The 24,702-nt window shown below is 43.2% G+C and overlaps 1 protein-coding gene across 7 annotated transcripts in view; it reads right to left on the bottom strand.

Annotated features, from left to right (window-relative positions):
• Positions 1-24,702, bottom strand: part of PLCB1 (phospholipase C beta 1) — a 662,592-nt gene that overhangs the window by 159,484 nt on the left and 478,406 nt on the right. For all 7 annotated transcript variants that reach the window (XM_064475872.1, XM_031434233.2, XM_031434231.2 and 4 more), the window contains exons 11-15: positions 24,114-24,271; positions 13,225-13,307; positions 7,008-7,092; positions 5,485-5,662; positions 1,354-1,421 (exon numbers count right to left, since the gene is read on the bottom strand). In XM_064475872.1, coding sequence (XP_064331942.1) covers positions 1,354-1,421; positions 5,485-5,662; positions 7,008-7,092; positions 13,225-13,307; positions 24,114-24,271 — 572 coding nt within the window. The remainder of the gene's footprint in view (positions 1-1,353; positions 1,422-5,484; positions 5,663-7,007; positions 7,093-13,224; positions 13,308-24,113; positions 24,272-24,702) is intronic.

Below are 24,702 nucleotides of genomic sequence, written 5' to 3'. Positions count from 1 at the left end.
ATCATCGAGGGTTATGTCCCAGGGCAATGATCAAATGACCCCTGAGAGCAGAAAATCATCCCTCCTTTTCTGAAAACGATGCTCCCCAACAGAACATCGATTCTGGGAGAAACGAAAAAGCACCACCTCGCGTTATGCAGTGAACGGTGGGAGGAGGGAAGTTTTAGGGGCAAGTTACATAACTGCGCTGTGCCTCAGTTTACTCATCTGTAAAATCAGAATGAAATCAGTCCCAATAGCATATATGGCTTTTGTGATTATTAAATGAGTCCATTTATGTGAAAGAACTCAGAATGCTGCCTTAACATAGTAAAACCTCATATTAATTTAGCTATTATTAGCGACGAACATACCACTTTGGTGAACTTTTTAACAGAGAAGAAACTCCGTATTGCACCATTGGCATGGATAGACCTCTCTGTACGCTGACCTAATATTTTCTGCCATTTTTAGAAGAGAGAATACATGGAGACAAGGTTTCTTTTGAAACTGTCTGTAGCAATATTTAGGTTAAACACTGTTTGGGAAATATTCATTTACAAATGCCCATCCAATAAGTAGGACTGTTCTTAAATTACCAAGAATCAGTGATAAAAAGTTTGCACAGTTGAAATAATTCTCAGAAAAAAACTACATGGTAACAGTTTTCCTTCTGGATATTAAGTTGAAATTTAGTGAGGGAACATCATCAAAAACTTAGACAACATTAAAGGAAATAGTTATAAGAGGAAGAACATCATATAAGAACAGCTTATTATTTGTTATTTACCTTATTAACTAAATTATAAAAATACAAATACTGAGGCTTTCCAATATATATGAAAGCAGATTCAATATAAACTTTTTGAACAGGACTCCCGCTAAAACAAAGTTTGAAAATTCAAACTGCCCCATCCCTGCTTGGTTCTAGATTCTGTGCAATTAAGGTTTCTGAGCTGATGGAGTTATTTGGGAAGCTTGAGCTTATGCGGTAGGTATCTCCAGTGGTTCCAAAATTACAACAATGGAATTAATTAATGTCATATTTCTGAACATTTCTCCAAGCCTCATGTCTTCTCCGGACGTGGGACCATGTGACAACCCATTTAATTGCCTCAAAAATGGAATTAAGCAGTCGGAGGTCACAAATTGTGAATTCACCCTCAAGATACCACCTTTGATGGACGGCAGCCTCAAAAACACTGTTATAGAGAACTGCTCAGTGCAATGCTGGTTCCTTTAGGGCTAAAGTTGGCAGCTCCGTTTTCAAACTCTTGACGCCGCTAGATGGCAGAAGATGACCGGGGACTACATCCAGAGGGCGCCGCCAGGACAAATGCCACTGTGACCAGAAGTCAAGCCCCGGAAACCCACCTCATCCATCGAAGACTTTTTACAGTCATCATCATCATCGTCGTCATCACTCTCCGTATCTGCTTCTCCTGTCAAATTGTAAGAACAGATCATGACGTAAGCGAGCATTTACAGGTTTGAAGCACAGGTAACGTGCATGACGGAAAATTTCCTGGCCAGCTGTCCTTTCACTGTTTTGAAATTACTCTTTTGGATATTTAAATTTTATGAATTATGGAGAATTACACTGACATTTTGAATATGGATTTTTTCCCCCAAAATGTGATTTGTGAATACCATTTGAAATTTCCAAACTCTATAAAAGATGTTTGTCTTCTTTTTATCTGTGTGTTTAGAAAAACATATGGCATCATATACACTTAGCTATCTTCGCTGCACGTAGCTGTACACATTCTCTTTCAGGGTCTCCATGACCCTATAACTGATAAACTATCACTTTCCCATCTTTCCCTCTTTTTTTCAGCCCCGACCCTTCCATTGGATGCGTGGCCAGTGCTCAGTGACCTTACGGATACTTTCCCAAGGCCAGGGAGGACCTCACAGAAGTCAGGGTGGAGGACACGAGCTGGGACAGGAACGGGGGCTATGGAAGCACACCTGACTCCACAAACACGTAAGGTACCAGCTTCATCCTGTGACTTGCCTGCAGGCTTACTGGACGGAGGCATCCTCCTCTAAACAACGCACGCATCTTACAAAACAGTGAAATTCTGTTTAAAAGGGCAGGATAAAATGAGTGAGCCCTTAAAATAATTATGCATGGAAATCTACTGTATCAGTCAGACGTAATGCGGCTTCACATTTAGCCAATGTATAGTCATTTCGATAGATTATTTTTCTCTCCAAAGATTAGATGAATGATTCCACTCGCTTAAATATTCATGCTAGTATGAGGCATTACATTCTTTCCAGCTCTGGGCTTCGGTCAGACCGAGTAATATCAGTCATGTAAAAAGATTTTTAAGTCAAAAGTAAAGAAATCAAGATGCTAAATTGTCTTTCAAGGTCCACTCAGTGCAATAGCACAATCATCCCAGTAGATGGCAATATTGGCTCAACAGTGAGGCAACTAACATGGGCAAGGCCCGCCCCTCCCTGCCTCCTGCAAGTTCTTCGCTGCCCTGCTCCATCTCCATAAAGGACACTGCTCACAGCACTGTCTCCAAGGAGCTTATGAATGCTTTCATTTGGCTGACAAAGTTCAATCGATTACTGAATGATAGCAAGTGAGCCAAATATTTATGAAATAATCTTTAGAGGGAAAAGATGTCTGGGACCAATGTGGCTTATTGTTTATGGCTTGTTTATGAACGAAAGCTACACACAACCTTTACGAGGCTGATACCATGTTAATCAGGTGAATCTATTCCACTTTGAACAGAAAACACATCTTATTCTATTGGAGCCACATTCTTTGACACAGATTTTTTTTTATAGTCAAATTTGTTGCCTCAAGTTTTAGTTAACTATTTTTTATTTTTGAATTAGAGAGGGGATTCTTTTTATTGAGTCATTTAAGAAGTTATTTGGCAGAACAGTGCTTCGCAGGACACAGCAAAACACCAGTCATTTCAAATAATCAAGGCATTCGCTGGGTTACGTGGGAAAGGAAGAATTTGTCTTCCTTTATTCTGTGAGTGGGGACCTGATTCCTCCCTCATAAGTTTTTGGAGGTACCTTGGAGGAATCTTACTGAACAATAAAAAAAAAAATTACTTTTATCCTAGTCCTTTAAGAGCGGTGCAGGGGCAGAGGGGCTGGATTTGGGGGAGGATCTGGCCAACAGGGGCCATAATAATTAGCTGAGCTTTAATGTCAGAAACATTTCATGTTTTTTCAAGTTACTTGAATTCTCAGTACTGGACACATCAACAAACCAAATGGTAAATTAGCTCCTAACTCAGGGGCCTACCTACATATTAAAATGCCCCAAAATTTCCATCCAAATAAATAAAGATTGCACAACAGACGACGGGGCTAGCTTAGGAAATCTACCGAATTACTAACAGATTGCTGCTCTTTCTCTGAATTAAGCAATAATGTTCACTGTCTGTAAAAATGATTATTTGTGTTATGCATCCAGTTAATAGGAGGGAGAGAAGCAGGGAAGGCAGATGGCAGAACAAGAAGCTCCCACGTGCAGCAGAAGACACAGCTTACTCGCTAGCATCCACGGGGCAGAGTCTTGCTGGGAAAGAGGTGGCCTGTTGGTGACATTCGTTCCAAAACTTCAAAAAGAACATTCTTACTGAGAGCAAAAGTTATTTTTTTGAAAAAGGAATCAGAATTGTGTAATAATGTCTGAAACACGTGTTCAAATACGACCAAATAAAAACACCTTTCAAAGAATTAAATAATGTCTGTTGATAAATATTTTAACCTAAACAATAAAAGTAAGCAAAAGGAAAAAGAAGAAGAAAAGATAAATCAAAGTTTTGGCCAACCATTTTTTTTTCCCTGATTGCCCTCGAGTTTATATTTTAATTTTCTTCAAATGATTTTAAAATCTTTTGATTGACATGTGAAAGGCACAAAGAAGAACACATGTCACACGTGTACTGCATGTAAACAGACTAAACAGAGCTTGGGAAACAGTGCCCAGAGCAAGAAACAAAACAGAACCAGTGCCTAAAGCCTCCGTGGCCCCTTTCTAGTCACTTCTTCCCCAAGGGTAACCATCTCCTGCGCTCTAATGGTCCAGGTTAGTCCTGCCTGTTTTCGTCCTTGACATGGATGGAATCAGACAGTGGATACCTCCTTTTGTATTTGGCCTCTTTTACTCCACATTACATTCCTGAGATCCATCCATATTGTTGTGGGCAGTTGTGGATCATTATTGCTGCCTATTAATGCATGGCGTGAATATACCATGACTTATTTATCTGTTAATGGGCTGCTCTGAACACTGCTGCTTTAAGAAGTTCTTGTCCGTGTCTCTTGGTGAAGGTCTGTACGCATTTCTGTTGAGTATATACCTAAGAATGGAATTCTCTGGGGCCCAGAAGTTCAGCACAGTTTCTGTAAATACTGCCAAGCAATTTTTCCAAAGTTTGATTGTTTCAGTGTGAGCTAAACTTTTTTCTTGAAGAACTCCCTAGATTCAAGCTTAAAGTTTCCTCTTCTTGTTCAACCACCAGCCAGGAGATCTTTGCAATGCGCTTTTCAAATGGCCAAGATTCTGACTGTGGTTGGAAAAGAACCTGAACTGAATGTCGAATATTTCAGAGGAAATGGGGGACCACTTTGAATTCTTTTTTCATCAATCACAAAAATCAATTTCAATTTAATCTAAAAGAAAACGACTGATATTAAGCATTGCCTAGTAGCTTTCACAGATCATGTAATGTTACCATTTTGATTTTTTAAAGAGCCCTGTAGAATATGGGTAAATTGAATGGCTCAGAACCCTTCAGCAGATCATCAGTGAGAAGGCATCTGGTCACCATCCTGCGTCCAGACCTACAGATACCGTCAAGAAATCAGTGCCCTTGAGAAGCTTAAAATCATGTGGTCACTCCAAAGACTACTTGGCTTACGTGGCAGCCAGAATCCTGGCCTCCCCAAAATGTCCACGCCCCATGACTGTTCCTGTGTCCTGTGACCACAGGGCAAGAGGGACTTTGTACATGAGATTAAGTGAAGGACGTGGAGATGGGGGAGACCCCTGGGTTATTCATATGGGTCCAACGTAATGATACGAGTTATCAAAAGCAGAGGACCATTTTCTACCCCAGCTGTGGTCTGCGGGAGATATGACGACAGAAGGCGCAAGATGGGACCCTGCTGGCTCTGAAGCCGAAGGAAGGGGAGCATGAGCCCGTGGATGTGGGCGGCCTCTAAAAGGTGGAAAAGCAAGGAATAGGGCTCCCGAGAGCCTCCAGAAAGGGGAGCAGCCCGGCTGACCCGGAGTTCAGCGCAGTGAGGCCACCTGGGCCCTCCCATCCTGCAGGAACCAGGAGGTATAATTTGTGTAGTTTTAAGCCACCGAGTATGTCGCAGAACCAGAAAACCAACCCAGATGGAAACTAGCTGTGCCCAAGGAGAAATGTGACATGTCCTTCCAAGCTCAGTTCAGAGCAGCGATTCCTAAACCCACACAAAACAGCAGCAGGAGAGCCGCCAGCCGCTCACCGGCTCCCGGGGACGAGGGCTCGAACACGCTGGAGGAGTCGCTGCACGTGTTGGAGGCTTGTTCCGAGAGCTTCTTTTTGCCACTTCCTTCCGATGACTTGTGTGATTTCTTCTTATTTTTCACTAAGATTTTGTACATTAAATCCATAGGGCTTGGAAGAGGAACTCCAGATTCCAGCTAATGGGAAGAAAAGCACATTCTTTAAAAATACCGCCCCTTCCTCTCAGATTTCCTCCCCAACCCCCCAGCACAGCGCTAGCGATCTGGAGCTTCTAGATCATTCCTTACTGCCTTCCAAACAGCTCATTCAGCTGCTCTAAGAGTGTCCTGCCTGGGGGTGGGTCCACAGGGCTTCCTTTTTTCACATGAGATGTATATTTTCATTATTGTCTTCTTTACTTTTCCATGAGAAATCTACATGCTTAAAACTATAAACATGCATTGGGAGATTTGGTGTGCTCACTCGAAGTTTCATGAGTTTTCTGATGGACCCTATAAATCCAACCATCTTGCTATAAGACAGATAAGAAAGCCTTGACCTGGATTTTTCAAAGGAGGAAAGCCAGTTAAAGTGTGGCATCTGCCAGGAAGATGGATGGGGAAGACAGGCAGGAGCGTCCAGGCAAGCCTGTAGAATCAACTTTTCAGATGCAGTTTAAAAACAGCAAAATCCGCATCCCGGCACGAAGCGGTTAAACTGCATATCATCTTGGCATCAGCAGAAGTGGACGGGGTAGCTTCAGATTTCCTCACCACCCTGAGATGCAAGCTATTTGCAAGGCTTCTTTCTAGCGTGTCCAGCTTGTGCATCTAATGGGAAAATCAATTTCCCACGAGAGAGTTATTAGATGCTGTATCAGAGAGTCTGTGTGCAAATCCCAAGGCGGGTTATTTTTAGAAAGTCTATGAACCCCTGTGGGCTGGTCCTCTATTCTTCACTTGCAACCAGCGGGAGCTGGTGTGAAATCAGGTACGAATGTGTGAAGACTGTGGAAAAGGGCTGAAGAGGGAAGAGGCTACTTTAGGATATTTCTGCTACTTTCCTTCCCAAGGCAGGGATGTTACCCTGGCAGTCAGAGGCCCAGGTTCTGCTGGGCATGTGCGAGGAAGCGAGGGGTGGCCAGCAGGGACAGGGCGGAATGTCATCGCGCCACCTGCAGTGTCCCATTTTGCTGACCCATTTCTTTCAAAGGGGGCGTGATGAGGTTCCCTGGGAGGTGATCTGAGCCTATCCCCTGGGAACCCCTCTGTGGGCCGATTATGATGGCAGGAATTCTGTGGCCCTGACCAGCTCAGGTCGGGCAGTGAGGGAGGGAGAAGACTGTGGGTAGAGCAAGAGGACAGACACACATCTCCCCTCCTTGAGGGGAGCCCCGCTGGCATCCCCTGGTCAGAGGGCTCATTGCCAATCACACGGCTCCTACGCCAAACATAAACATGGAAAGGATGTAAGGAAGTCTCCCCTTAACCGAATCACACGGAAAGTGTAGGTTCCTTCAGGATGAACATCAAAGCTGCTTACTGGGTACTTTTCCAGTGGTTCCATGAGAAGGGCATCCCCGAAGATCAGTCGGCAATACTCCGCCATCTTGGCCTGCTGCTTTGGGCTGGGGAGCGGGAGAGGAAAGAAAGCAAGCAAGGGGGCTCAGTCACAGAAGCCATCATTACTTCCTGTCATCAGTTACAGACACGTCGCTTCCTCCTCCTAGCCTTTAGAATTGCTTTTATCACTGTAAATCCCTGTTCACAATTCTGACGCATGTGGACGTGAATACCCCACACACAGGTGGACCGTGGAGGCTCTTCCCAAAGCCACCTGCATGGGCACAGATGGAGGGGACAGCAGGTCACCTGCTTGTCACTGGATTCTTGAATGTTCCAGAGTTAATGACTCAGTTCTTCCTGTTTAATTTCCAGATTCGAAGTCAAATGCCAAATACTTGGGGGTGGAACTCATTCATGACTCTATGTGAATTCTTTCATGAAATCTGTCTAACTGACGGAGGTGCACTGCCAAAAAGTGTTTACAAGGAGGTGAGGGAAAGGAGGGACAGAGAGAGAGAGAGAGAGAGATCTCAAAATGTACAAGAAAAAAGGCTAACAGGCAGAAGTGTGTCCACTTGGGAGGGGGTCCTGGAAGAAAGGCAAGGGAAGCAGGCTCCTTGGGGAGGGGCACCTGCAGCCCTTTTGTGCCCAAGAGGGAAGCAAGGGTGGTGTCAGCCTGATGAGGTACCAGGGAAAAGGCTGGAGTGGCTGGGTTTGTTGAGCCACCCACCAGGCTCTCAACTGCTCAGGATCTATAAAACGAGGAGGAAAATTACTGTTCTTGGAAAGGGGCAGAGGATGCTGAGGAGATGAAGTAATAGATGCCAATGCCTTTGAAATGTAAGATGATCCCAGCATGACAAGGCAGCCTCCACCAGCCAGACCAGACGGCAGGGCCCGCGCACGTGTTGACACGGTGGATGCGAGGAAACATCCATAGTCTTTCAATACTCCTGCTTCCCTGACCTTTTCCAAAAGCAATTCTCATTCTGCTCTGCAGGATGTTAAATATCATTATAAAGGTATCTAATTCCATCGGGTTTTATGGGCCGTGATTTTGATCTACAGGCTGTCGGACCTGATTTCCAGTAGTTGTCTCTGTGTGCTGCTGTGTTAGTACATTTCAGCAGAACTGGGGCTGTAGTAAGAATAAGTAAATGATAAAAAGCCTTCTTTACTACATTTAAAATCAGCTATTCAATGTGGTTCTTATTTTCCTTCCTTCTTCCATGACTGTTCAGCCTGGATCACGGACTGTTTGTTTTTTTTTTTTTCCAGGAAGAGGGGATGCTTTTGGGGTTCAAGTCAGATTGTGATGGTCCACAGGGAAAAGCACTCTCTATATCTCCTTTTAAAGCATATATTTTGTGGGTCAGATGAGTTCTCTGGGCTTCAAATAGGAGCCCAAGGCCACTGTTTTCTTGAAACTGCAGGGAGAGGCACAAAGGAGAGGTTCACAGAACTTGCCAAGCCCTACGTACGTAACAAACTCCCACCTTCTCATCACGCCTCTCTTGACCCGAAAGAGATTTTACTGTGTGGCTCATGCAACCCTCAGAATATCCTGCAGCTTCCTCAGCAGTGGGACTGAGAAAGGATGGCCCACCCGCACATCAGAGAACAGATCCTGGAAAGCCCTGGAGGTGGCTGTTTAAGGAGAACGTATTACAGTTGGGGAGCGAGCAGAAACATGGCTGATTTGGCAAAGCAGCCCTGGGCACCCACAGTTCAGAGACCCTCACTCAAAAGACAGCTGGCCCCCCGGGGGCTCCACCAGGCCAGCGGACTCTGTGTTTGCAGCTGAGACAAGTCCATTTGTGCTGGACCTACACTTTCCAGGTTGCGCAAAAGAAATTGTCCAAACCGGCCACATCACTCTCACAGAATCATGCTATGCCACAGAGCTTCGCTCTTCTGAGTGTGGTCCACAGATCGGCAGCATCTGCAGTGCCTGGGGCTGGTTAGAAATGCAGATTCCAGGCCTCCTGGGAAGGCAGGCAGATCCTGAGTCAGAATCGCTGGGCAAGCGGGCGGGGCTCAGGGGTCTTAGGAAGCCCTCTGGAGATTGATTCACACTCAAGTTTGAGAACCACTGTGGTGGATTAACTCAGTCACCAGTTACTTACTAAGCAGATGACATTTTTCTTAAGTGTTGGAACTCGAGGGCCCCAGGTTGCTTTGGAGTGAAAAGGAAGGGGTTTGCCCTAATACTCCGCTTTCAGAATTTCTAGTGGAGCCACGTTCTCACCAGTAGAGGGATTTTGGGGTGATAAGCCAGGTGTCCCTAAGCAGGTGACAGGCAGAGCCCTCTGTCAGGCAGTCCCCACATCAGGCCCTGGGCTGTTAATGCTGCAGGTGGCAGGGCCCTGCCCCAGCCCCCCATTCACTGAGCTGGGAGTGGAGCCCTGGAACCTGCATTTGTAACAAGCCTCAGGTAATTCTGAGGCAGGTGGTTGGTTCATGGACCACGGTGTTTAGGGCTGTGCTCTGACACTTCCTCAAATCACCCCGGGGTCTCAAGAAAATGATGATTCCAAGGCAGAGTCTGGGGTGGGGACCGAGACACTGCATTTCCAACAAGCCCCGCAACGATGCAGTTCCTCCTAGTCGATGGCTCAGTCTTGCTTTGAAGACCCAGGGTCTGCGTGTGACCTAGACTTCCAAAACCCTGCTTCGACACCCACTGAGACAGAGAAAACAAGAGGCAGGAGTCCAGGAGGAAAGGAAAACGCGCTGTTGGGGATCAGGCCCTTCGCGCTCTCCGCAAACACATGTGCCCACCTGACCGGGAACGGGTCCGAGCAGAGAGCAAACTGAGCAGAAAAAGTCGGAGGAAAATAAAGCAACTTTAATTGCGGGTCAGAATTGCAGAAACAAGTCTTGACATTTGCGATGAGAGAGAGAAAAAAATCCTGAAGCACTGAGAGCATCAACATGGACTCCCACAGAGATGGAGTTAGAGGAAGATATTCACAGATGCATTTTGAGCTTTGGGCCAGAGCAGACACACCTGGACACAGGAAAACACCTGGCAGAGGGGTCAGTTTTCTGACCAAAGAACATGCCCCACCCTCCAAGCTGAACTAAACCAACCTCCCTCTCCACAGAGGAGGGCCTTTGACTCCTGAAAATGAAGGGCCTTCTCCAAAATCTCACATTCTCGGCGGCTGAACCAGAGCTAGTGGTCCCTTCATTTGAATTCAGTGTAGAATTCCTGTAATGAAAACGCTAGTTCACAAGTTAGGTGGCCCATCTGTTAACTGGGACTTTTTTTTTTTTTTTTTAAATTTCAAAGTCTCATTTTTAGAAATTGAAATTCAGGTACAGGGGTGAAGCTCAGGAATCTGCATTTTATGGGATCTGATGTAGCAGGTGGAGAAGGGTCATGGCAGATCTCCCCTGTGTTGTCCATTGATGGGTGGTTGCAAATATTTGGAGATAAAAACCAGAAAATTCAGTGGCTGCCTTCCTTCCTGTGTGAGTTTGTTTCGGGACTGTGGCTCAAGTCAGCTGGGACCAGGGGTCTGAATCTGGTATTTTGGATATGCAGCACAGAAGGGGGAAACCAAAACTGTTGGGGGAGGTGGCAAACATGTTTCAGATGTGTTTAGGGGTATGTGTCCCTGTGTCATTGTGTTGAGAAGGATTCTGAGGTTCTATTTATTTAGTTCAGGGGAAAGAGAACTGTAACTGATGAATGATGTCTGTTACTGGTTCAGCCATGAGGTGGGACCTTCCCACATGTCAAGCATATGGTTCTACCAGCAAAGGGAAAGCCTGTAGGTTTTCTTTGGGTGTGTGACTGTCCACCCAGGAAAGAACCGTAGCTGAATGACTTTGTATGTGAAGTGCAAGGACAATGAAAAGATGAAGCCGAAAACTTCCTCCCACGATGGAATTCAGCATCTTATTATTTCACTACCATCTGATTATCTCAAAGGTTTGGGATAAATATCATGGCACCCTGGGAAGGCTGTTTTCCTGTTTTCTTCAGTTATTCATGCATTATTAATGAACTTTTAATAGCTAAATTTCTCATTTTTTAAAACCAGAAAGGGCTGGATTATGGTACGACCTTTTTTGATTTTGTGTACAGTGTGGATTGAGGTTTCATGCCCAGTTTGGTTCTCTGTATGATTGGTGTTGAAGACAAAAAAAAAAAAATCCTGTGGTTAAGAGGCACAAGCTGCCGAAATGGGAAGATCTGCAGGCAGTCGCCTTGTGGGATGCTCCAGTGGTCCTCGCCTGCTGATCTGATGGCTCATGCTGCTTTTGCTTAGGTGTGGGGGGTGGTGTTGGTTAAACAGGTGAGTTTTGAAGCCACAAGAGCTAGATCTGAATCCTCGCTCTGTCACATTTTAGCAGCATGGCCTGGGGCAGGTTACTCACCCTCTTTAGGATTCAGTTTCATCATTTATGAAAACAAAGATAATCATAACAATATTTATTCTTAGGAGTACCTGCGTTAGTGGTATGGGTTACATGAGCTTCCACTTGGGACGTTGCTCTGCACATAATATACACTCAATAAATATTAGCTGTTACCATGTTTCTGGTGGTCGATACCTCTCCGGCTACCTTACGAGAGAATTTAATGTAGCAGGTGTGACAATCAAGAATGGAACCAGAACTTTTCACTTTGTCTAACTGATAAAGAGACATTTCTCAAAGAAAGTAAATGTGCTAGATTTGGAGATATTGCTCCAAAAAGGAAATAACACATCAACCAGTCTAGGAACTATAGTGCCTGAAAAAGAGGTGCTAAAAGCATTATTAGGGGCCAGTTACAGATGGACAGTCCGAGATGAGGAAAGTCCTGTGCAAACCAGAGCTGTCACAGCAAGCGAGGAAAAATGCAGCGACTAAAGGGGGTGTTGCTCCCTTTAGGTAGAAGAGAAATAGCAATGGAGCAGAATAAATTCTCTTCTCTTCAGCTGGCCCTTGGAAGTGCTAGAAAAACCACGCGCCAGATGATTGCATTATTCACTGGATGATTGTCTCCTAATGAAACAGACTCATGAGCTGGTAAATGTAATATAGATTTCCTGAGGGCAAACTACAAATACGGGTAACTCTAACTTGCTTATTTCAAAATAACGTTCCCTCTCCATGTTTGCATTAACCGATGATCACCTTTACCTACTTCAAAGTAATTCAAGCTGAAATTTGGTCCCGACCAAACTGGTTCTTTAAGGTTTAGTGAATTCTTTAAGAATTAGTGAATTGAAGCATATGTTGCAAATTAATTGGACAAAGGGAATCAGTGACCTGGGAAAGACTTTTGATAGGAAGGAGGATTAAAAGAACTCAGGAACTTGGGAGCCAAATTAGGACAAGGGTTGTTGGCTTTTCGTTGAGAAAATGGACTTAGGTCTTTGAAATGGAAGAAGGCTTCACGAAGGCACTTCTGAGCAGTGATGGTCACAATACCTAGTCTTCAGACATTAATTCCATGCACTAGAATTTTAGTTTCTTGAATTCTTATGCAATAAAAATGAGACTCTTTCATTTGAAGGCTCTTTAAATTGAGTAACTTTGTGATAAACTAATATCCATGCATCCGATATAAACATGTCTTACTCTCTGGTCCTTTGTCATAAAATGACTATGAGTTAAGTCAAAATTCCCTCCTTCTTTGTGGAGCTCAGCAAAAAAGTGAAGGCTATTTTGAAACAGGCCAAATATTAACCAACAGGGGAAACCCATGAAAACAGGAAGGAGGGAGAATCTGGTGGTGTGAGCTCTGTGTAAGTGCAAAGTGGCAGAACAGAATTGGTAATTTTCCCTCCACCAGCTCCAACGGGTACAGAACTGGCCATGTTAGTGTGGTGGCAAAACTGACGATAAATTTGCAAGCCATGAAAGGAGCTAACGAAGGAGGATTATAAAAGCGGCCCACTGAAATAGAGGCACGTGTTATACAAGGAAATGTGCTTCACTGCATTGTAAAAAGAGGAGTCCTTAATTTAAAGTCCTACTATGGCATGAAAATAGATGCCAGGAGTCCAACGGATCATTCTAATGTTAATGAGATTTAAATGAATGAATTCCATCACAGACTATGAAAACACGCCACTTAATGTATAATTGAGGAACATTATGAATAGTGTCAAATAATCTTAAATCTGATGAACAATGACTAGACATGCCGTATTGGGGGAAAACACGCCCTTTTGGATGTGTTGGATACTTACGAATCCACATGGTTCTCAAATGAAAGCAGAATTGGGAAGGGTGACGTCTTAAATGCACACTCTGCAATCGCTTCTATTACTTCCTGAAAAATGAGAACATGTATATTCAATTTGCCAGAATTTTTATGTGTATTTTTTTTCCTTTGGGGCTATATCCATGAATATGGATGTCTTTTTCATTCTTAGAATTGCATCAAATGGTCTAACTGGCTACAGGGTGTTGTGCGCGCTTCTGGGCTATAAATTTTCTTCACTTTGACTTAAGGGAAAGGGAAGAAAAGTGGACTTGGACAGAGAGGGAGCCATCACTGTGAAGGAGAATGGTTCTTCTATTTGCTAATGATATCTACTTTTTTTTTTTTTAATAATAAAAGAAATCTAATCACATTATAAAAATTTTGGACAAGAAGAGAAGGCACACATTTTCACCCATCAAGTCACCCTGGCAATCAAAGCACTGTTGGCATTTGGTTATATTTATTCATAGTTTGTTTTTCATGTATTTGTATAACTTAGTTTTAATTACAGTAAATACTCTTTGTGTTTTTCTAGCATCATTAGGAGATATAATTCACGCATTTAAAGTATGCAACTAAATGGTTTTTAATATTCACAGGGTTGTGCAACCATCACCCCAGTCTAAGTTAGGACATTTTTATTATCCTCTCCGCCCCCCAAAAATTCATGCACCCATTAGCAGTCACTCCCCATTCCCCCATCCCCACCCCACACACTCAGACCTCGGCACTGCAATCTACTGTATGTCTCCATAGATTTGCCTACTCCAAACATTTCAAATAAATGGAATCATCCAATATGTGGCCTTTTACGTCTGGGATCTTTCACTGAGCATTCATTTAGGGTTCATCCATGCTGTAACCCGTATCAGTACTTCGTTCCTCAATCTGTATTTAAAAAAAAAAGTCTATGTCATAGCTTTAATATCTGTATGAAAATCTAGGGAGAAGCAGTACCATCACTGATTTAACCACTACCCAGTTGTTGGACAGACATATTTGAAGGGCTATCATTCAAGGAGTTCTACAAAAGATCTCTTCATTTTTTTTTTCACTAATAATTTTGAATTATTTTCAAGGAATGAATTTTCAGAAAGGGGAATTATTAAATTGAAGAATAGGAATATTTTTTACAGTCTCCTGTGTGTCTCCAAATTACTTTTCATCTTAGATTGCCTAGAGAAAACTATGGAGGATCAGATTTCAATGCATATTCACCAGCTTTGGTCATTATGTTTTCAAAATGCTTTTCTTATTGAACTGGTATTAAAATACGATCTCATTTATTTTAATTAGATCACCATCAATACTACTGTGGTTTCATATGCTTTTTTTTTTAAGTTGCATTTATTCTGTGCATTTTCTCCTTTCAAGTAGGAATTTCCACTCTCATTCTTTATGCCTGAGCCTTTCCCACTATCTTCTCTACCTCCCTTAAACAATTCATAGCTTCCTTTATATCCACACCAGAAAGCTATTTCCCTGGCCCCACAGTATAAATAAGACTTTCTAATTCTGTACCACATTTGCATATATCCTCTAAGAAGGATTTGCCTGCATGGAGCAAAAGCATCACTCACTGTTTCTTAAAAGTGAATTCAAAGATTGCTTTTCGTACATAATCAGTTTAACTTCTATGATAGTTGATAACCATCAAGACAAGTGCACTATAAATAGCAAGCAACACCCAGATTTTTAAATGCTTTATGTAATATATTTGAGCCTAGGCTTCAGATTCAATAGGCTTGCGTTTGACTACTTCTTAGCCTTCCAAGCTGTGTGACCTTGGGAAGAATCATTAGTGCCTCTGTTCATGGGCTTGCTGGCTTGTAAAGTGGGAGTGATAAGCCTTATTCCACAAGCCTCTTGCAAGGATGCAGCGAGAGCAGGTAAAGGACCAGCTCCTGATGGGCATAATAGTCTCAAATCAACTAAGGTTACTCACCTTGCTGGTGCCTCCCCCCCCCCCATTCACCTGAAATTCAACTAATACAAACAATAGATGACATTAAACGAGCATTTATTACCTTCCAGACACATATCTTATTTCGTGCTAAAAACATTCCTTAAGCAAAATGTTATCGGCCACCTTACAGATTATAAAAAGAGAGGCTTAGAAATATTAACCAATTTTCCCAAGGTCACAGCCAGGAGAGTCCAAGAAACTCCAGGAAAGTTTGTTAGACTCTAGAATTTATGCTCTTAACCACTGCCGTAACTCACATGCAGCTAATGACCTTCAGCATCTAAGATCCAGCCTCAAAAGAACTGGGAATAGCTATCATAAAGGAAGTGGCTGATAAATGTGAAAAAAAGGGGGCTAGATGTTGTTTATTTCCTAAATTTGGCCCTGTTTTATCAGCTACACTCAAAACATGAGAGCCATTCTTGACTCCTCTTTCTCTTATATCTTTCAATTCATCCCCAATCCAGTCTGAAACGTATTCAGAGTATAACCACGTATCAGCCCTTCCACCTCTGTCATCCTGACACAAAGCCTTTGCAATAACTGCTGTGATAGATTTTGTCATCAATCCCACATATTCACTGTCCCTTCCTGTGAGATCTGTTGACAAGAGGCATGACCCCGTGTTCTGTTTTGGTCAGTGAAATGTGTGTGAAAATGACGTGTGGCACTGCTGTTGAGCAGAGTCTTTGAAAGTCATCTTGGGGTTCTCCCATGTCTCCCTCCCCTCTGCCATGAGCCCAGTGATATCACAGACTGAGGCTCCTCTTTGTCTATGGATTGCAGACAATTTTCATAACAGCAACAGTCAACATCTAACCTGGGCAAGAAATTAGCCTGTGCAGTTCTAAACTACTGAGATTCTGGAGTTTCTTGTTTTTGCAGTAAAACCTAGCAGAGATGGACTGATAAAGCCGTATAATTGCTTCCCTGGCTTCTGTGTTTGCCTCCTATGTTATCTACCACAGCCAGAATGATTGCTCCTAAACATGTCAGATGATTTCACTTCTTTGGAGTCAACTTTCAAGGGCCTTCCATCTCACAGAGCGAAATCCAAGTTCCTTATCAGATCTGGCACCTGCCACCTCACTCAATGCATCTCTGTTTCCTGCTCACCAGTGCTCACCCTGGTACAGTCCCCTGACCTTCTTGCTTTTCCTCGAATATACCAAGCATGATTTTATCTCTTTGTTCATCTTTTTCATTTCTTTGTTCATCTTTGTTACTTCTATCAGGAATACTGTCATCTGAAAGCAAGGCTTACTTTCTTAATTTGGGGGGGTGGTGATCTCTGCTCAGATGTCACCTTACCACAGTCTTTCTCTCACAATCCTACTGTAAAAGAGCATATACCTCTAGCCTTTCTTTGCATTCAATGCTAACCAATGTTGTCTTAAAGAGATATCTCCACCTGCCATATTGTGTGTTTATTTTGGACTATTTCTCCACAGAGAATGTAAACTTCTCGAGGGCAAGTACTTAGTTTTCTCCATTGCTCTGTCTCTAAGATGTTGGAAGTACTATGGAGCTTTCTAGATGATCACTAAATAGTTACAAATGAATAAATAAATTCTTAAAATCATTAATAGAAGAGAAACACAATTTATCTAGTTGTGTTCCCATTTATTCCTCTATTGACTCTTTAAGAAGTCAGCACAATGATCCAGCAATCCCATCCCTGGGCATGTATCTGGAGGGAACTCTTATTTGAAAAGATCCATGCCCCCGCAATGTTCATAGCAGCACTATTTACAATAGCCAAGACATGGAAGCAACCTAAATGTCCATCAACAGATGGCTGGGTAAAGAAGTTGTGGCATAGTTATACAATGAAATATTACTCAGCCATAAAAAAGAATAAAATAATGCCATTTGCAGCAATTTGGATGGGCCTAGAGATCATCAGTCTAAGTGAAGTAAGCCAGAATGAGAAAGAAAAATACCATATGATATCTGAAAAAAGAAAAAAAGAGGACACTAATGTCCTCTTTTTAGTCATTTGTGAGACTGCCTTGGTGGAAGCTGTGGGTGCCACCCAGACACAACCCCTGGCATCCACTTCAATCTAAAAAAAATCTAAAAAAAAGAAATCTAAATCTAAAAAAAGAAAAAAAAGAGGACACTAATGAACTCATCTACAAAACAGAAACAGACTCACAGACATAGTGAACAATCTTATGGTTACTGGGGAAAAGGGGTGGGAAGGGATAAATTTGAGAGTTTGAGATTTGCAAATGTTAGCCACTATATAATAAAAACAGATTTAAAAAGCAAGTCCTTTTTGTATAGCACAGGGAACTATATTCAAAAATTTGTAATAACCTTTAATGAAAAAGAATATGAAAATGACTATATGTATGTATATGCATGACTGGGACATTGTGCTGGACACTGGAAATTGACACACTGTAACTGACTATACTTCAATTTGAAAAAAAAGAGATTTGAAAAAAAAAAGAGTTAGCACAGTTTTTCCATAAAGTAAGTAAGTATTTTAGGCTTTGCTGGCTGTATGGTTTCTGTGACAACTATTCAACTCTGCCTTTGTAGCCCAAAGCAACCACAGATAATATGTAAACACACTGATGTGTCTATGTGCCAACAAAACTGAATTTACAGAAGCAAGTGACAGGCTGAACGTGGCCTGAAGAACATGGGTTGTCAGCCCCTGGACTTGTCTGATCATTGGCTTAAGCAAATCTTAAAACTCGACTGTAACCGAAGGGAAATGTAATCTGTTACAGAAATTTGAATGTCGATTCCATACTCATTAACTTCAACACTTGCACGGCCAAAATTTCCAATCAAGGTCTAGAAAACGTCTCTCAAATGTAAATGTAAAAGATAGTATAGTTGGTCTTCGGTAACTTTGACTGTTTGCAAACTGCTCCAACTGCCTTTAATAAAGAAGGCTGGTTGCAGACGCCCCATCAGTATTTGGGCCAATGAAAATCAGGCCTGGAGCTGAGTGAGAACCCATGGGCCTGTCTCTCTATCTTTGGCCAATGAAATGTCTGTGTTTTTCTGGTGCTTGTAGGGAGCTCATGCTCCCACCTGTCTTCCTCACTCTCTGGGTGGGGTTCTCTCTTCCCACAGCAGGAATGCTGTGTCCTGGACTGGGTCCTGGGGATCCTGGACCTTCCTGACTCGTGTCTCCTTCTTCTCCCTTTTTCCGGCCTCTGACGCTGTGTGCTTCTGGTCTTGGGCACTTGATTTAGGACCTCACAATTGCAATGAAGCCTCTAAGATCACCGGTTACACCCTTCTCAGCTCCCACTGGGCTTCTTCCCAAGGCTGGGCTGTGTTTCATTTGCCACATGGATTGTGCTCCTGGTCTCTTCCTGGAGGTGAAGTGGATGCCAGGGCTTGTGTCTGGGTGGCACCCACAGCTTCCACCATGGCAGTCTCACAAATGACTTCATTCAACCTCCACCTCCTGCTGACTTAATAAATCCTTGCATATATACCACTAGCATTATCTTTATAGAAAGAAAGCTAAAGTGTGGCTCTAAACATTTCAATTATGATGTCAGTAGCTAACATTTATTGAGCACTCACTGCATGCTACTCATTATTCTAGGTGATGTCTGTATGTTACGTAGGGTCACTGAGCACCCCCAGGAGGTAAGCACCATATCATCTCCATCTTCTTATAAGGAGGAGGCTCGTCTAACCCTGGCGGTCAGCTCCCGCGCTGCATCTGAAGTCCTCCTTTCTCTCCTCCCAGCCTCTCCCTCTTGCCTCTGTCCATCTCCACTGTAACTCTAGCCACCAGCTTAGGATACCTTTTCGAAACTTTCAAGAAACCATTTACTGAATTTCATCTCATAACTTGAGTCTGGAGCACCTGAAAACTCCAGAAGCTCCCTCAGGAGACTTTTGGTTGTTCATACCTTTGGGGTATTTTCTTTGCACGGTGCACATGATCACTGAGGATGAGCAAACTCCTCATAGGTTTTACGTCTGGTCCTTTCACATAAGCTATCCTTAGTGGACAGTGGGTATAAAACCACTTGACTGCCCAATTGCTCCTCATTGAGCCAAAATCAGTTTTTCATAGACTTCTAATACTGGATTCAATAATCTATAAACCATATGGCTCAATTACTAACCTCCAGTGGGAAAAACTGCCCTTGAAATCCTTTATCCTTGACAGACAACAGCAGGGTGTATTTGGAGATCCATTTTATGGGAGCATTTGTGTAGCAGTTAAATTGCATCCTAAATTATTATGATTCCTCTCAGAGAATGAAGCTTTATTTTCAGAAATGCTCCATTTAACCACATACTCAATATATTTTCATCATATATTTTATCACATAACTCAGTTTTCCATCTTAGACAATTGCTGGTTACGAAGAGGTGCCTGAGAGGGGGAAAAAGGAGTAGTGATGGGGGGGGTGGATATCCAGTCGGGGCAGGTGGATATCCAGTGAGGGGAGGAAGGAGTTTAGGTGGGAACAGAGAGAATGCAGACCAAGTGGCGAATCACTATGTCATGACCATCGGAAAGACTCGGACAATGAGGCAGAGGAACCGAAGAGCAGACATATGGGACAGATGATAAATAAATCCAGAGTGCAACACAAAAAGTCCTCCATAAAGATGCTGAGTTACAACGTGCCCCCTTCCCCAGAACACAACCATTTATTTTGGCCCCTATAATAAACAGGCGGGAAATGCCAATAGGAAATTTTGCTCCTGGAGGTGTATCATAAGATTGCACCGAAGCTTTCCAGATTACATAGACTCGGGGCAGATAAACTATGTGATGTAAAAATGACAAACTCTTGCAATCAGTTTATTTTGCTGCTGCAATACACACTGTGGTTATAGAACATCATCTCATTACACCGTGAAGATCAGGTCCAAATATATAGGGCAGCCTCAAATGGCAAACATTGGGAGAATCTTTTCACTGCCTGCTGATATGTGGAATTTCACATGTGAAACAGAGAAAGACAAAATGCATTTATCTGATGAACAGAGGCAGGGAAGACTAAAAATGAAGGCTACAGTATAATTTGTCCATTTGTTTGGGGTGGGAAAAATCATTTTAAAAAATTTATTCAGTACCTACTGCATGCCAGGCTCCTTCCAAAGTGCTCAGGGTATACAGCAAAGATCCCTGTGTTTGTGGAGCTCAGATGCTGGTAGAAGGAGACAGACAATGGAGACGCAACATAATAATTGAGTAAATTAAGCAAGGTGGTAGAAGGTGGTAAGTCCTACTTGGTAAACAGAAGGAATGAGGCAGCGGTGGGCGTATCAGGAGTGTGGCATGACGGCTGGTCACACACAGTATTAGAGTGGTCACTGGAAGCCTCACTGAGAAGGTGGCATTGGAGACAGGCTTCAAGGAGGTAAGTGGTGAGCCATGCAGATATCTGGGGGAAGAGTGTTTCAGGCAGAGAGGAAGACCTGTGCAAAGGCCGTGAAGCGGGACCTGCCTAGCACGGTCAGGATAAGGGTCACGGTCAGGGTCAGGGAACAGCATGGAGGCTAGTGGAACTGCAGCTGAGTGAGTGAGGGGGGAAAGTGCTCATGAGGTTGAGGGCAGAGATCACAGAGGACCTTGTTCCCCAATTCTCTTCTTATGACTTTCTGACAAAGTCATTGTAGACAGCGGTTTCTGGAAAAGCAGACCACATGCGCTGACAGTCATGCAGAGCAGGGGTGGGACTTGGGTGAGGCAAGCGAGGCGTGTAAGTGCAAAACTGAAAGACACACTCATCCTCAGTGCCCGCTCTGCATTTACACAATGAAATAAGCACCTCCTTACACTTCGTATGTGAGGTTTCTTGCTAACCTCAAGTCCCAGTCCTGATGCAGAGAATTCCTGCTCTATTTGTCCACAAAACAGGTTGGCATTTCTACTCCTCACGCTCGTCCTTGCCTGCCTCCAGCCCGTCTCTGCAAGAATGATCTATCCTGCAAGCGCACGTTCGCAGGAAGTGTCGCTGTACCAACCAACCACCAGCATGATTTCCTGCTCTTTTTCGGCCACCCTCTCCCACCCCCAACTCCAGCAGGCAGAGAGAGGAAGCAGTGTTCTGGGCTAGATATAGTCTTTTAGTCTCTAAATCTGTCAGCAAGCGTGTGTGTGTGTGTGTGGCTGAGAAGCCGTGCTCCCAGAGCCCGGGAAGAGATGTTCGATCAGCCCCTGACTCTGGGATCACAGATGTGACTGAAGGACCACTTGTACAGTCGAGTGCACAGGGAGAGTCACTCTAAGCTGACTTGATGGCCGAGACCAAAAAGTCAATGCTTCACATAAAGTAAACATGCCTTAGAATGTGCTTGGTGTTTACCTTCCCCCAATGGTCCTCCCCAACACAAAGGAACACAAAGAACCTTGAGGATTATAAATGTTTAAGAAAATATAATTGTTCCTCGCATGAACTTGTAAGGGACAGCAGGTAGGTGCTGGTGGCCCTCCTTGCAGCGGGCGGGTTCTCAAGGCTCTGGGTCCCCTAGCTCAGCAATGGCTCCATCAGGATGTGCCATCTCCCCCTCCAGCGTCCTCTCCATCCATTGACAGACAGATGAGCCCAAGTTGCATACATTGCACACCAGGGTTGTCTGTCCTCCACTTTTTAAAAAAAGAGTCCAACCAAGCCGGTATCTTTGATAGCTGAAAAGGGACAATGGCAGTAGCCAGGAAGGTGGGGGACTATGGAAATGGAGTAAAAACACACTGATTTTCCATTGAAGAAAACCAAAAGGCCTTAAGAGTGCTTAATTTCAGGAGTGGATACAACTTTTAAAGATTTTGATCAGAATTAAGATCAACCTATATTAAACTTTGTTGTAAAATTTAGTGACGGGTGCTAATTTTCACTAATTACTTACTGTACTGTAGCCTAAATTTAGGAAATTGTGAAAAGTCAAATTCACAATATACTAAATCTATTTTAAGGTGCTAATATTACTTTGGAACTCATTTGTATTGCTGTCAAACAGAGCACCTTTGATCAGGATATCCATTTGTCTGAACTGAAACCTGGCTGTCCTTGAAAAGTCTGCTTCTTTTTTGCTGCCTTCTCAAATGATAGATGTTTATTTGATCACATCCCAAGTGCTCCAGGGCTAAAAGCTGGATATTGAAAATTTTTTGCTCCCAACACCACTACTGAAACATTATCTTTCAATTGTCTTTTCTTAAAGCAAAACAAAATCCAGTTTTCATGAAGCAGCCAAACCAACTTTAACCAGCACTTCATCACTCCCGCCATCTATTGAGCTCCCCCCAGTTCAGCAAAGACTTTGACAAGTAGCTCACTTTTTCTTCATCCAAGGTGTTGTCACCAATTTTTGGTGATGTTAACATCTAACTCATGCAACATTCTGGTGTCTCAGTACTCTGACCTCCCCGTTTTCAATGGCCCTGTCCCCGCTCCACCTTAGCTACCTCAGACTTGGGCTCTGTTTCCTTGGCTGCTTTGGGCAAGAGCCAGCGAGCCAGAGCCAGTTCTGTCCTGAGACCCAGGTCACCCAGGTAACGGGGCTCATGCCTTAGAACCTGTGCTCTGGAGTTATCCTCTGGCCCTTCTTCTCTGATTCCTTCCAAAGAGGTAAGAAACCTGACAGTCAAGAGAACATGTTCCCCCAAAAGCCCACATATCCTCTTTCTAGATCACTCTCTAGTTTCCTAGGAACCCAGATTTCCCTGTCCCAAATGACCCCAAGCTCCTGGGATGGCTCTTTGCAGGGTATGTGAACAGGACTTGGATATTTGGGCTCCCGTGTCCATATGCATGAATGTTAGGTCCTTTATGCTGCAGGATGGAGCCTTGGGCAGAGAGAGAAGGGAGATGACCAAGCACACCCTCATTCTTGGCTAATAAGAACAGCTGATGTATCTTTCTCAATTACCACTTGAGTCTTGCCTCCTAGGTAGGGTTTATTAAGATATCCAATCATAAGAGTATTTCTGTTTATGGATAGCACCCAATCTAAAGCAAAACATGCTTCCTTGAACACTCACTCAAATCACCTAATACAAGCCCAAATTCTGTAAATCCCTCTCATACACTTTTCCTGACACACCACAGTTCCCCATGACGTGTGTGCTCCCTTGTTGCATAAGCCGATGAACCTGACTTTGACCACCGGTGTATTCCTAGCAGTCTCGAATGATAGGTATCAGTGTGCCCAATGCTGGCTATAAAATATGGTCAATATATAAGATTCCACACAATGGAACAATGTATAATAATTAAATCATGGTAAATAATATCATCATCATTATCATCATCATAGCAAAGAAGCCAGAGATACAATCTCCCAAACAACGTAAAGTGAAAAAAGCACAACATAAAAGGATGCGTACCCCAGTATGAATCCATTTATATCCAATTAAAACATTGGTGAAACTACATTGTTTAGGGCTGCACACGAACTAGCACAAGTCTGAAGAAGAGCAAGTCACAATCACTGTAACGGTCGGAAAAGGGGTCATCTCTGGAGGTAGGGAGGTCATTCTAATGGGAACAGGTACATGGGGTGCTTCTGGGGACCAGTCATTTTCTACTTCTTGATTTAGGTGGTAGTTACATGGGTCTATACCTTATATCCATTAGTTAAAATGTACAAACAGGTTGTATGTATTCTTTATATATGTTTTATTTCACAATGATAAAATGCAATAAAAAGAATGAGTGCTAAATAAACAAATAAATAGATTTTTTTAAAATAAGACAGATTCCTTAGATTTTGGTTAGTAATTCACCCGATGCCAATTGCTCATGGATAAACGGCTAAATTTTAGCCTCTGAAATTGTAAAGATGATTAATGCTCTGTGGACTTCATTGTGACCACTGGAACTTTCTACCTTAGCAGGATTTACCCCAAAGGGGGTCAGATCTCCCCAGCGTCCTCTCTTAGCAATATTCATTCACTCTACCTTGAAGGATATTTCTGTGGTCATGGTGAACCCATGCGTGATGACTGGCTCCTCTTCTGCAGTCCGTCCCTTCCAGCAGTCCAACTCTACACAGCGACAACCAGACAGGAGCACTTGACGATACATCTCGACGGAGGAGTTTCCAGCCAGCTGGCCAGCTGTGAAACACCAACACAATGAGCCTCAGATCCCCACAAAGCAAGGAAGACACTGGTGTTTCCAAAGGGACAACAAAGAGTTCAAGAGCTTAAGTAGTTGTTCTCAGTCTCTCTTCTGCCTCAACATACCAGAAGGCAGTGTTACAATCCCGAGTGTAATTGTGCCCCCCCCAGCAGTGGTTTTTGGGGAAAAGAGAATAGAAAGAGGGCAGCATTATAGCAATAACAATGCCTCATGTTTATTAACTACTTACCATGTGTCAATTATATTTCTTTGGACTTTACATGTATTACTACATTCAATCTTAACAAAAAATCCCCCTGGTGCAACTACCTTTAGTTTTAAATACCTATTTTCAGACAATGAAAATGGCATAGAGCATTTTATTTGCCTAAGTTTCCAAAGTGGAGGAACCAGGATTATAACGTCA

Source organism: Camelus dromedarius, chromosome 18 (assembly GCF_036321535.1).
Source record: "Camelus dromedarius isolate mCamDro1 chromosome 18, mCamDro1.pat, whole genome shotgun sequence".
NCBI classification, from domain to species: domain Eukaryota; kingdom Metazoa; phylum Chordata; class Mammalia; order Artiodactyla; family Camelidae; genus Camelus; species Camelus dromedarius.
This window is presented reverse-complemented; position numbering and strand designations above follow the sequence as displayed.